This window comes from Neopelma chrysocephalum, unplaced genomic scaffold, assembly GCF_003984885.1.
Source record: "Neopelma chrysocephalum unplaced genomic scaffold, ASM398488v2 Primary Assembly neopelma1_22b, whole genome shotgun sequence".
Lineage (NCBI taxonomy): Eukaryota > Metazoa > Chordata > Aves > Passeriformes > Pipridae > Neopelma > Neopelma chrysocephalum.
In genome coordinates, this window is record NW_020897690.1 from 30,669,499 (window position 1) to 30,684,238 (window position 14,740).

Sequence of the window (14,740 nt, forward strand, 5' to 3'; positions counted from 1 at the left end):
ACGTGAGAATTAAATGAGCAGTGACCCACTCTCAAGGACAAAAAAAAAACAATCCACAACCCTTTATGAAGTATTTTAGTTGTGTGTTTTCCAACGCTTTTTACTAACATTGTAGTCCCCAGGGCTTCCTGCTGTGTACACAACTTTTGCCATAAATGTCTGGATAGTGAAGGCCAGTAACACATTCTCTAAATCTCATATGACTCTATGCCATCAGAGACCATTCATCTTGCCATCTTGTATTCAACTCTGAAACTTAAATTTGGATTAAATAAATCTTTATTTATTAAATAAATAAATGTCTCAAAATCAGGGCAGATTGATCTACTGATTCACTTAGCAGGGTTTTGTTGTTTTTTTTTCCAAAAGACTAATTACTCTCAATGCTAAAAAATTTAGGGCTTTTTTAATCTTACAATTTAATCACTTCTTAATCCTTAACATATGATGATTTTGTAGGCTGACATGATGCAAAGATTTTTACTCAAGGCTTAAATGTGCCAAGCATAGGTGGCTATATTAAGCAAATTTTTAAACTTGTGGTGGCAAGAAATCATTAGGCCTCTGTAGTTTATTTGATATAGTATTGATATGAATTGTATTCTTGGCTCTTAATTGTCTTGTTAAACCCTATTTCACTATTAACATTATTTTTCTCTAGTAATATTAAGCTAGCTATCCAAACAAGTACATGCGTTGTCTTACCTCCTTAAAACCCTGTTTGAAAAGTATTACCACTATTTCAGATTTCACTTAAGCTATGAGAAAGTCTGTTTTGCCTATTTTTTTATCAACACAATTGAGGTCACTTGTTTGTTTTTTCGTGATAGTGGGTGAAAAAGATTTTTTTTTTTAATTGTGACATGAGGATGGTCTTATTCCACTGTCTGTGAATTGAGTGTGATTCCTCAGATGTCCTGCTGTTTCAAAGGAAGGAAGTATCTAGCTATGAACTGATTTGCTGACAGTTCTCAGCTTACCAAGTCTCTGAGCTATCTATGTAGCTTCTCCAGCACAGTCCAGAGAGTTCCAATATGTGATAAATGATGGAAAAAGTCTGCTGTCTTACTAGTTTTGCCTACTTGTTGCATCATGGCAGTAGCCCAGCTCTTTGTTTGGATGCAGAGCTTCTGCAGCTTCCATCCCCTATCAGTAAAGCAGTTTTATGTATTGGCTATAGCATCAAACAGGAGAAAAGATGCCTGCATGTATTATGACTCTCATTCTATACTGCTGCACTGCACGCCTTGTCTGTGCACCCTTTTTTTTTGTTCTTTGCCAACTAAAGCAAAATTTTAACTGCTAAATGTATTTAGATAATGGAGGCTTTTTTCTGCATGCAACCAGGTTAATTTGGCCCTTGGAGAAACTGTCATTATTAGGGAATGAGTCAAAGAACAAGTAATGGGTATTTTCAGTGTTCTCATGGAACTGTGTAAATGTATCTCAGGTGTAGCTATATCTGTAATACATAAGTCAAAAAAGCTCCTACTGGACTTGAATTTTGCCTCTCTAATATGTCCAAAACTTGAGATGCATAAGGTGCTGATATCATGATCAATCTCATCTCTCTCTGCATGTTGTAATTTGGTAAAGGCATTCAGATGTAGTTATAATTTTCAGATGTAGTTAAAATATTCAATAGAGCACTTCAGACCACGCACAGGGTTTTCTTGTCTTAGGATAAACACCATGTACTCATGCTGGCCCTGAGAGGCAGTCTGTGTTCTTTCCCTCCCATATGTGATCACTGGTCATAAAGGTCATGAAAGACAAATTATGTGAATGCCAGAGTAGACATGGGGTTTACATGAATGTATTTGACTGGAATTTGGTGAGCAGTGAAATATGAGAAAGAAATTGAGAGGGGGTTATATTTGTATTAGCTAAGAAGAGAATGCAAAAGTGAGCAGCCAAAGAAACATGTAAAGGCTGACCAGTACAATCTAAACCCTTACAAGAATATCAGTTGAATTAAGAGGTTTACTAAGTAGCAAAATGAACGGAGTAATTATTCTGTGCAACCCCTTAATGCTTTTTATCCTTACTGAGCCTATAATTCTATGAGATACAGAATTGCAGAGTATGACACTATGACCAAGCTTCTTAAGTTAGCTGATTAAACCACCAAGCTAGTGAAGATACCTTTCAGCGTGAATTAGTTATCCTCTTTTCTTGGATTTTGAAGAGAGATGGTAATTCACTGAAATTTTTGCTCATTTGAAAGGGAGTTTCATGATGTACAGACAGTTCTGATGAGCAATTTGTGTGTGGGAAAACTGTATGTCAAAGCCCCACAAACTGCACACAGTTTATCTTTGTTCTGTTTACAATGCATAATGCACATGTCCATATAACAGTTATGTTTATAGCCCATGAGCTTTGGATTCACATCCCAACTTAGCTCCTGTTAGCTTTAGTAAGTCAATAGAAGTTGACAGCTTCTGAGTAGTGGAAGAGTGCTTTTTGCATACACCTTCATGTATTTTTTAAGAAAGTCTTGTCTCATGGATCCTTGACCCTGAGTGGGGACCTTGTGCCTCTTTTATAGTTCTGAATATGAATTATATGCTGTCCTTTCCATCTTTGCTAAAATGCTAGGCAGTTGTTCTTTCATTTTTAATTAAGAGTTGGAATATAATGGACTAGAGACTTGGGTTCTTAAATGGAGTATTTTATGTTATGATTAAAAATTTACAAAATAAAAACAAACCCAGAGCCTTCACAATATTCCTTTAATTTTAAGCTTTCCAGTAAACAATGTGCTGCATGCAACTCTTGCCATGTATCATAGATGTGTTTCTCTGTGTGGTGTCACCAGCATACCATGTATGAGTTCCATTCTGAGTCATTTGAGAGTGTTGAAAGCTTTGAAGCTTTTGGTGCTATTTGCTCGTATGCCTAGTCATTGCAGTCCCAATGTCTGTGGTTTATCTTTTCAAGTTCAAGGAGTTTTTAATAATAAAAATGAATACCTTCTCTCCCCACACCCCCATCCCCCCTTTCCCCTCTTACTCTGTCTTACAGATATAAAGAGATTAGCTGAAAAGGAAGACTGGGTTGTTGACAATGAAGGTTTGACATCGTTGGTGGGTATACTTGGTGTCTGATAGGCACTTTGGTGGATTTTTTTTTTAATGTGTAACAAAACTGGTTTGTATATTGTCCAAAAATCAAGTAACTTTGGACTTTTTCTGTATGTGTGCATACTGGTGTCTATAGTTTTATAAAAATATGAAAATATAACAAGATAATTTTTAAAAATTGTATGAATGGTTGCAATGTCTTTACAGCAATCTTAACAGTAGTCATCACAAACACAAATTTATTTGTTGCTCTTTTTTCCAAACTTTCTGTTTATACTTTTTATGTGTAGCAACTTTTTATGTGAAGTAACTTTAAGTGATAATAGATCTACTAGACGGCACTAATTTTGAAGGTGCAAAACAAAAAAACCCCATCATAAATAGAAGTTTTGCAAATTTGTGCTGTATTTTAAGAGAAAAATATAAATAAGAATTTGGCATCCAGATACGTACCATGGCTTTCTGCCTTAAATAGGGTTATTTAAATGTGTCAGTGTAATTACTGCTGACCTCTAGCATGCTTTTGCTGAGATAAACAATAATAACTTCCATTGTTAAGCATCTTATTTTAGGGATGGTTTATTGAAGTAAAAAATCATATTTGAGGTCACAAGTTCAGTTCACATCAAAATGCTTCATGACTTAGTAGGCACACTACCATGGAATTGGTCTGTAGCTAAATAAATAGGTCACTTATATGTTATAATGAGAAATTGAACTAAAAAGCAACTAATTTAGGAGATTGCCTACATGCAAACAACCAATGACTTGAAACCAGATTCAGATAAATTAGTGAGATACTTTCTGGAAATAAACAGTAATGAGTAATGCCTAAAACACAGCAAGCACATTGTAGGTGTGACTTAAAAACAATCTGCGAAAGCAGAAAAGGCCTGTGGGAGGGAGAGTTGCTTTGTGTATATTATCTAAGAGAATGCTCCACAGACTTTTTTAGTTCTTCTTATTTGCTTCTATAAATATGTGTTTGAAGTTGAGTAGGAGGGCAGTAAGCAGTCACAATATTGTAGGAAGGAGTGTTGTTGGGCAATTGTAGTACTATAACCAGATTTACAGCTTCTGATCTCAATTTCAGTTGCCGTGGACTTGGGCAAGTCCCTTAACTTTTCTGTTTTTCACTTTATTCATCTGTAAAATGGAGGCAGGGGAAAGGGTCTTCCACAAAAGTATTGTTTCCTTATGCTCGTGCTGTATCCTAACTTATCTTTATTAAGAAACTGCTAAAGTCTTTTTTGTGTTTAGAAATCGCCTATTAATTCCTTGTATACTGCACTTACCTAGATACCTTTTGAGGTCTTGGCTGAGACATGCCAGATTTTAGTGGTGGAAGTTGACTGTGTTTTTTCATAGAAAGGTTATTTATCTACTAGAGTTCATTGTGGTAATATTATAGCAAAAAACTAGCAAAAATTAAGCATTATGGGCCAGGCAGTCTCTTCAGGAACATCTTAGCCTGGAGAGTGAAATTGTGTTTTAAGTTTGCAGGAAATACGGGTTGATAACCACTTTAACATTTATATTCCAGATAAAAGATACAGTGAAACACAGAACTAGCCTTTCTCAGCTTCATAATATCCAAAGTAGCAAGTATCTGAAAAGCTTTCCTCTGCTGAGGTGTGATGTTTTATTTTGTGGAAGCAAAAACCCAAAAGCAGCACTTTACTGCTGGCCTTTTTCTTTTAAGGAATCAAAAAATAATAAATATAGATTTTCTTACTGGCTTTTTTTCATGATTGTAATTTTACCATGCAGGCATCAGTTTCACAATCCACCTCCACCATTTACAGAAATAAAAGTTACCCCTTAGCCGGTTGGTGACATGCCATAAACTATCTACTGAATGAAAAGCAAGTTTACATGGCTTAAAAACTTTTTTGTTCACTTTTACCCAAATCCACTAGGATGATGTCTTTCTTTTCTGAAGCAGTTTCTGCTTCATGTTGCCTTGCACAAGAGCCTCCTGCCCAATACTAGCAGCTTTAAAAAAATAAAGTGTGACTTATCAGGGAAGAGAGAAAGACAAGGAAAAAATGACTAATGACTCTCCTGTGAACTTGTTTGCACTTTCAGAATGGTATTGATATATGTATCAAGATACTTACACTTGAGGCTTGGAAACCTGAAGGTAAAAGAAGCCCCCCAAACCAGTGGGGGTTTTGTCTTTCATGTGAAAGCAATTTCAGTCCGATTTTCTTAGAAACCTTTTGCTGAAATAGAGTGCAGAAATATCTGATATCCTAGGTGAAATTCTATCCCAACTTGTATCAAGGAGGACAGGAGGATGTGTGTCACAGGTATCTGTAATGCTGCCACAAACAGCTGTGAAAATCTTTCATGACCCTTTTGTAAGAGGCTGTTTGGTGTAAAAGTCTCTCATTCAGATAAAAAAATGTACATTCATCTATGGTAATAATTCTGTAGATAACTTATGTACAAAAGTGCATTAGTACAAAAGGATCCTCTGGCAATTTACAAATTGTGATTCCCCCTCCTCCCCCCTTATTTGGGATAACTTGGAAATAAAAAGCTTACTGTATACCTTGGAAGTTTTTATATATTTGTGTGGTATATACTTAAGATGCTTATCTAAAGCTAACAACTCATTTGACTTTCAGCCATCCCAGTTTGAACAGTGCATTATTCATTCCTTGCAATCTCTTAAAACTGTGCTGGACTGCAAACCTGGAGAGGCCAGTGTAAGTTTTGATTTATGCTTTTATTTTGTTCTTGTTCTGAAACCAAATAATTTACATAAAAAGAACTTTCAGAGAATGATCTGGGGTAAAACTTTCCTCTTTATTTTTTTCCATGTACACCGTCTTCACTTCTGCTAGATTTTAGAATTCTGCTTGTGCTTCCTTAGTTAGAGCTAATTTGTGTACGGGCAGGTTGAACCTATATTTAAATCTTTAAAGTTGTTCTTTTGAAAAACAAATGGTACTCATGTAAGTTTCAGATAGCAGTAGACGTGACTTACATCTGGAAAAAAAAAAAGGAAGGGAGAGGCCATTCCTATGAGTTACTCTTCACTCAGTGTTGCATCCAAAGTATTTGCAGAACTTAGCTTTCTGTCCCCATCCACTCAGTACTTTGAGGCCCTGGTTTATTGTGATACTGATGTTTTCTTTCAGGTTTCAGCATTCTAAGGAAGTTTAACACTTTTCCAAACTCCCTTGGGCCCCTCTGTATAGATATGGTTTCTCTCTCTTCCATTATTTTATGACTAGCTTGTCTAATTTCTTAATGAAGATTTTTCAAAAGGATCTGCAGTGAATTCACTTGCATGATGAATCCTTCTTTATTAGGATGCAAAGATCTTTTGAATATCCTGGGAGTTTTTGCTCCATCCTGGAGCTTTTTGCTCCATTAGCCAACAAGGATACATATCGCGTGCACTAGGACTTCCTTCCTTTTGGTGTGTTATCTCCTCATGCTTATTTATTGGGACTTATATTTTCTCTCCCATTTTTAGGATGGGGAAACACTGTGTCCCAGCAGCCATTCCTCTAATTATGTCATCTCTTTAGGGATGGGTTACTCAGGCCTTCCTTGAGAATAAGGAAGCTGTTCTGCTGAAATAATATGCTTGCATCCTCAGGTTTTCCAGCAGCAGAAGACACAGGAGGATGTGTGCCAGCTAAGCATTGGGATCATGCAGGTAAATGGAGCACTTTGAAGTATGAAATAGTGAACACAAGTCACCATCCAAAATGTGTGCTTTGTGCCTTGCCTACCTCCCAGAAGCTAGCTTGAGTTGATGACTCTATTATTCCTCTGGTACACTCTGTGATACTGAGAAATATTGACTTTAAAAGTATGTAGAGCTTACTAGCTAAATCTGATGAAGCCAAATCCTCGGAGGATGAGACATATTCAAGTATTTTGCTGATTGTGATTGTTCAAGATTTTACTGACAATTGACACTTACTGAGCTGATGCCATCTAACATCTGTATACTGCAGTAAAAAGAGCAATGCTGATTTTCATCAGCTGAAGATCTAGCTTTTAATTTTTGTATTAGAAACCAATATTCTTTGTAACAAAATCTGATTTTTTAAAAGCTATTTAAATGGCATTCTTTGGATTTGTATAGTCTCCTCAAATGAGAAATCATAAGCCAAAGCAAAAAATGGATTTTAGTGAGGCTTCTGCAATTTTTCCTTGGGATCCAGTGTTCAGATTGAACACATGACAACTATTACCAATGCTTCCTTTGCAAATCAGCAGATTATCACTGTATCATTTTAGACATGCATGATGAAAATTACTTATCAGTATTAAAAATTCCTGTGTTTTCCTACAAGTAAACTATGATACCTACAAAGTAGAAAATATGCATTCAAAAGTTATAACTGAAATTTTACTGTTTGTGTAAGATTTAAGACAAAGAAAGGTGATGATGATTGTTCTGCTTCTATTGACTGTAGTAAAAGTGAATTTAAGATTTTTTTTTTTTTTCAGTTCTGGCAGAAAATGTAGATCTTGCTTTATTGTTTCCTAGGTCTTTATAGACTGTTTGGAACAACTGAGCACCAAACCTGATGGCGACATAGATACATCACAGTAAGTAAACAGAAATAAGATTTAGGTGTAGTATTCTAAAATTGTGGGTGCAAGTCTTACATTTCAGTGGGGGTGTGGCTTTATCCATTCTGTATTTCATATTTCTTGTGAATACTTTTGCCTCTGAATAATAATGCTTTGAAATAAGAGCAGATACTTTTTATGCTAAACAGTTGCGTGACATCATGTAGTAAATATTGTACAAGAAAATTAATATGATATTACCTATACAATGTTATTCAGTGACATGAATTGTGTGCTGAGACCAAAACTAGTCAGAGTAGCCTGAGTTTCCAAGAGCTAAAAGCTTTCGTTTGTGAAAAGCCAGAGACTTGGCAAATATTGCAATATGCATTAGGAAAAGGCAAATTAACTCTATTTTTAATGCAATTTATTTTTTCTTCCTATATGAATGATTGTTGGATGGATAGGTGTAAAAGCAAAACAGAATCTGTGGCAAAACAGAAATTATAGAAATAAAAGTAAAATGCTTTGAGAAGGAAACATCTGTAGCTAGAATAGCACTGTCAGTCCACCAAGCTCCTGCAAGGCTTTGTGGGCATCTTGGAAAAACTGAACAACATGGGCTGCTTTGTTATCTGTGTGAGGGGCTTTGAAACAAGATTCCATTTTGTTCATGTTCATTTAAATCCACCATGTATCAAATAGTCAAAAGCACTATACTACTCACTTTTTAAACATTATTCTAGTCTTTCAGTTGATGTTTCATCTCCAGATTTGTTTGGAAGCATTCATGAAGACTCAAGTCTTTCTTCGGTAAGTTTGGCTTCTGTTTCTAAAAGCTGATATGAAAATATTTTTTCAAAGTTACAGGAATATGGTTCTTTTTTATCATTGCAATATTGTAAAAATTGTTTATATTGTTTTCCTTTTTTATAGAGAACAATTTTGTATTCTAGAGGCATTTCCTAGATACATAAGCATGAGAAAATATAAGAATATATAAGGGCTTAAATATAAGGCTTTTATTAAAAGCACTGTTTTTTGTGGTATCTTAGTATACTGTCTTAAGGTAACTAATGAAGATGATTTCTGAAAGCAGGTCCTCCTCAGAAACTAAAATGGCATCACAGAAATCAGTGAAAAAAGCACTGGTGTTATGTCAGCTGAAGATTTGACATTTGATTTTTTTTGACCTTGTTTTAAATTAGAACCAGTCTGATTATTAGTTACTTTTTAAAACCCATGAAGATACAGAAAATCAGTAATGTAGTTTTCCCCAGAAAATTTACTTAAAGTATTGATTATTTGTTTGACTTGTTTGGTTTTGATTTTTTAGGAAATTGGAAAAAAGGTTTTTGATATTCTTGACACTTTGGTCAATGTACTTTCTTCTAGTTCAGCAGCTTATAAAAAAAATTGTAGTTTTTTACCTGCAAATACTACTGCTTTACCTGCAAAAACTACTACTTGAGGTAGTGAGAACCTCTTGGGAAGTTAATATTCCTTAGTACAGGTTTTAAATGTTGTCAGAAGCCCAGCTTTGCCTCATTTACAAGAGCAGTAAGAATTTCTGCTACAATAAAAGAATCACAGATTGCCAAATTGGGGCAAGTTTCTGTATTACAGATGTTAATAATTATTACAAATTAGAATACCTAGAAATTATTAAAAATGTTTAGATATTCTTTATATCATTATTGCAACACTTAACTTTGTCAACAATTAATGTAAATGTCTAACTTTTTGGGACTGGGACTTCCTGGCATATGTCATAGGTATGAACATTTAAATAAAAAAGAATAAATCAACAATTTCAGACAATGTTTGGCTTCCATGATATCATTATTTTTTTTTGTATAAATCACAGAACATTTTGTTTTTCTGGAATGAAAACAGAGAAAGTGAGTGATCAGAGTAAGATTGGTCACTGCATTTTTTTAATTCTCATTTTTTAACAGTCTGTATACTAACCGATTATAACTTAAAGTAGTGGGCAACTGCACATCTCAAAACTAGTCATCATATTACCAAAATACAGAACTGTCAGGAGTTCTGGGTCTGAAAACAAATACCATTTTTAATCATCTCAGTGCTGTTATTATGACTTCCTTGTCAAATAATTTTGTTTTCAAAATATTTTCTTGGTTGACTTTTAACTTCCATCTGAGGTAGAAAAATGTTTTGCCAATGGAAGAAGGAGAAGGGAAGAGGGAATACCCAATCTGTTTAAATAGTGGTTCTATCTTGTTTGGTTCTTTGGAAACTACACCTTGTTACATCAAGGTCAGAGAAAGGCAAGTCCAGAATGTATTTGTTTCCCTTGTAATAAAAAAAAATCGTTAAAGAACAGAGAGAAGTTATAACCACCTAGAATTTTTTCAAAGGGCTGAAATTGTATTTTATTCTTCTGAACCTTCTAGTATTTTAGAGTGGGTGTGCGTTCAGTACCTGTTTTGCTTCCCTTGCTTTAGCCAGCTCCGTGTAAAAGTGAAGATGATATTCAGTTGATTTCATGATGGTCATAATTGTTACCATATTTCTTGAAACATAGTAAAATCCAGAAACAGCTTCCTGGAAGGCTGTCCAAACCCAGTTTTCGTAAAGTCTTAACTGCGATTCTCTATTAGTCACAACTATTCCAATGAATGCTCCAGATCCTATAAGAAAAAGCATGAATGTTCAGTCATCATACCTGATACTCACTCAGTTCTCAGTGGTTTATTGACAAAAGTATTTGTAAACGCCACCTTATTTATGAGCATATTTATCATGCACAGAGAGCCAATAAAATACTCTCTATATGTTTGCAGTATTGCTTATACTGATATTTCTTTTTTCTAATTATTATACTTTTTCTTCTCTTAAAACAAATTTTTAGGAACAGAGACTTTTAATTGCACTCAGTAACTGCCGTTACCTGGAACGTCATACCTTCCTTAATATAGCTGAACATTTTGAGAAACATGGCTTTCAAGGTGTTGATAAAATAACTCAAGTAAGTGAGAGCACTGGAATAATCACCAGATTTCTGTTTGGTTTACTTTCTGTGCAAAGTAGATGCAAGTATCAAATAGCCAAAAAGACTCTTAGGTGAGCCTTCCACAAATGAGGAGGACTCCGAGCATCAGTTGGACACAACAAGCATATGGCTGTATGTGTTCATACAAGGCTTAAATAGCTGGTATAGAAAATGTGACCTCTTCCTCAGGACTTGTGTGTTCAATGGCAAAGCTTATCAGATTTCTTAGTAGAGCTGTTTAATGTCACTGTGTTCTCTCAATGCAGAGAGTAAACGATTGTTATCTCAGAAATACTCTTGATAAATTATTTCATCTGGCAATATGCGTTACTGATAGCTGTTGTTCATAAACTAGTTCACGGGTTTTTTGTTGTGTTGGGGGGGTTGTTGTTTTTTCTTTTTCAAAGAACGAAAATGTCAAAGTGGGTGGCAGTAGCTGTCTCATTTTCCTGCCTTTTTGTAAAGATTAATCATTTCTTATGAGAAATGTTGTGACTTAATCCTTAGGACTATAAAGCTAGTTTATTTCCAGAAATATTTGTTGATTGGAAGTAAAATGTTATCTTTTCCAGTACAGAGTACAATATTTCACTCAAACCGATTGTTCTACTATGTAGTACATCCTTAGTCCCATAATGTCTGAATGTTGTTTGAATTTCTATGGCTGAAGTAATTTTGAATAGCATTTAAATGGGATTGCTAAGATTTGTATGGTTAGTACAATATAGAAAATTACTCTGGATATTGCCATTTTTTGCTACCTGGAATTGAGCTAAGTACAGTTAGTCTTGTCTTTATAAGCAGCTAAGACATCTGTCATGTATGTATTCAACACCCTGCCTTGTACAGCCACATCAAAGTAATGCCACTAAAAGTTTGGTAGGTTTATAAATTACCAAATTCGAATGTTAAAGTGGCAGATTGATTTCAAATCTGCATTAACCCTTTGAAAGCGCTGACTAGTGCAATACTGCATATATGAGACACATCAATTGGTAATGCTAGCTGGGAGGATTTGGATAATTAGATAGTCATCATAACAGGGAAATTTTTGAGCCCTTCATTAATTTTAAGAGGATAGAAGCTCACAGATGTTTAGAGGAGTGAGTTGATTGTTTCAGTTTTTTGTTCTGTCACCTAAACTTCTGTAAGTTTTTACATTTATTTAAATGTTAGATAAAAAGAAATGTAATAAAGAATTGGCAATTTTTTTTTAAATAGAATTAGTTTTTATCTGAGAAGACTGAAATAAAACTATTCTTTTAAATTCTGTCAGCTTTATAAATTGAATTTTAAAGTGAATTTTGTAGTGTGTTTTGGTATAAGACTATCTGTTCTTTGGTTGGGCATTTTTTAAAGTTGCCTTTGTTAGTAGGGAAATCATTACTATCTAATATTCGGAAAATACAGAAGTTATAAAATGGTAGCTAAGAACATTTCCTTACATTCTGCATGGTTATTTCCATTTTTTATTTAGTGTTCCAAATACAAAGTTATATAAAACAGCCAAACTTTACACTGTGCTTTAGCACGTGCTATCTTGGCACATACTTATGGTATTCACCTGTAATTATATTTTATTTCTACATAACTCTTGTAAGTACTTTTCTGTGGGGATTCTTTAACTCTTTATCATCAGTTTAGTCAATTAGAAAGGAATGATAAGGTATTGGTATTCCTCTTCTCTTGTCTGAATTCCCAATCTGATCTAGAGACCTGCCTTCGTCCTTGCTTTTAAACCCTTTTACTTCTGGAAATTATAATTTATATGTATTTTATTTGTTTGTGTGTGCTTTTTCCACTAATTGTTGAGGAAAAACAAAACTAGTGTAAAAGCTTTACTTTGATATTGCTTAAGCTCTTTAAGTCGAAGTCACATGATATTTTCATCTTAATTTTCATTTCATTTTATTTTCATTTAACATCCATAGAATTGCTGTAGAAGCTATAATTACAGAAGGTACCTATGTTTAATATGAAGTCTTGTATAATATTTAGAGTTGTTCAGGAACAAGCTATGCATATTCCTTTAGCTTTCAGTGTGGCTAAGTTGTGTGAATCACTAAAAAAAAGCGTGGAGAGCTGTTAAAGAGAAAAATTCTGCAGATGTTGGTGAGCTGCAGCTTATGCTTCTGCTCCAGAGATGCATTCAAGTAGAGAGGGAAAGTCCATATGTTCAGTTTTAGAAGGCAGAGGCTCCTAAATAAATCAGATATTTTTTGAATACAGAGTGAATAGTGAGAAATTGTAAAATTACAATTGATAGATATAAAGTATCATACAAAAGTCTTCATGTGTCATGATGGAGATTATTATGGGCATATTTTAAAGCACAGACAAAATTCAGTTGTTTACTTTGCAAGATAAAGACCTCCTGACATGCAGGGGGGAGAAATCATGCCAGTAGACAATTAGCAAATGATCTGCCTGCTTCCTTAGACTTTTCACAAAAATGTCTGTTGCTGAGTACAATCAGAAAAAAAAAATTAATCTAGGTAGGATGGACAGATAATATAGAAGTTCTTAGGCTTTTATATATGTAATTATGAATTGAAATGTCAGTAATTGCTACTTTTTACTGAAAATTAGAGAAGCCATGAGGAAATTTTTTGGGCATGTGATTTATTTCTTCTAGTTAATGACTATTTATTATGTTCTTCCTCTTTCTTTTTTATCTTTTTTTTTTTTCATTTTTAGGTTAGCATGGAGTCCTTGAAAGAGCTGGATCAAAGACTGTTTGAAATGTACATTGAATTCAAGGCAGATCCAATAGTAGGGTCATTAGAACCTGGCATTTATGCAGGATATTTTGATTGGAAAGATTGTCTTGTTCCAACAGGTAAATATCTGCTTATTAAACTATGAAATTATTTTAACAGTGATTGATAGGAGCTAAAATATACTATACAATTAAAAACTTTTTTCTAATCTATGTTTTTAACTTTTGACAAGTTTTCATTATAAGTTCTTTCTCACAGACTTGACTTAATTCTTAAAGCATTTTTCAAATACCCGCAAATTATCAAAGCTGCTTTCATTATTGATAATCTCTTTAATACTTGTTTTTTGTGATTATTTTGCTTCATTGCTTATATATAATAGAAAAAATTATAAAAGCCATCTTTGCTATTTTCTTATAAGATTCATTGAGGTAGTTTGGGATTTTTTTCCAAGAGAATCTGACTACTTTGGTAATAGATGTGATTACAGTTCTGAAATTAAAAGAAGTTATGAGAAAATGCATATTGCAATAGTAGTTCAGCAAAGAATGTTAAACCATCGAAGGGCAGGCACTGTATTTAAAAATACTGAGATGTTAGTCATTATCTAGGTGCTTTAAGAGCTTCTGTTTTAAGGAAGCATAATATAAATGAGTCTTTTTTTTACAGTAGTGCATACTGTGCACACTTAGGTCCTTTTAATATGTAATTTGTCGTATCTAAATCACTTATCACATGAATGCGTGGTTAATAGCAAGTAGATATTAGTTGCAACGACATAGAACATGGCATTTTGAAGGTGAACTTCTCTTAATCAATTTGCACTTTCTTGTTTTGATTTTTTTATAGAGTTATATGTGACAGGCTTAGTAGAAATTTCGTGGTACTTAAAAGTTGGATACTCAGGTAATTATAAGAAGCACACTGGTAACCTGTGAATCAAGAGCTGCAGTACTTGCTTGCTTAAAAGCACAAGGATCCTAGGGTTTATTACTTTACAGAAAAGTGTCTCTTCTATCTCATTACTACTTTTATGCTCAGAATATGTGCTGTAATACAAGATATAGCAGAAATAACTGAGATATTCATCTTGCACATTCAAATTTGTATCTGAATAATACATAACTTCTCATCATACTTAAAGTATGTTTTCGCTTGGCATGTTTGGATTCCCACCAGCTAACCAAGACAAAAAAAGTCGTGTCAGCTTTTTATACGCTCATTTCTTGATCTAGCACATTGTGATCTACTTATTAGGCTCACGTTGCCTTTAAGATTATTCTGTAGTATTTTTTTCTTTAAAGGTAATAGTAAATTTCTAATAGAGGTGGATCTTAGCCTGCTTGTGGTCCAATTTATTGTTGTTTTTA

The 14,740-nt window shown here is 34.1% G+C and overlaps 1 protein-coding gene across 4 annotated transcripts in view; it reads left to right on the top strand.

The window, feature by feature from the left end:
- Positions 1-14,740, top strand: part of EXOC2 (exocyst complex component 2) — a 125,734-nt gene that overhangs the window by 75,289 nt on the left and 35,705 nt on the right. For all 4 annotated transcript variants that reach the window (XM_027682698.1, XM_027682726.1, XM_027682707.1 and 1 more), the window contains 7 exons: positions 3,028-3,089; positions 5,720-5,800; positions 6,703-6,762; positions 7,606-7,667; positions 8,378-8,444; positions 10,510-10,626; positions 13,348-13,489. In XM_027682698.1, coding sequence (XP_027538499.1) covers positions 3,028-3,089; positions 5,720-5,800; positions 6,703-6,762; positions 7,606-7,667; positions 8,378-8,444; positions 10,510-10,626; positions 13,348-13,489 — 591 coding nt within the window. The remainder of the gene's footprint in view (positions 1-3,027; positions 3,090-5,719; positions 5,801-6,702; positions 6,763-7,605; positions 7,668-8,377; positions 8,445-10,509; positions 10,627-13,347; positions 13,490-14,740) is intronic.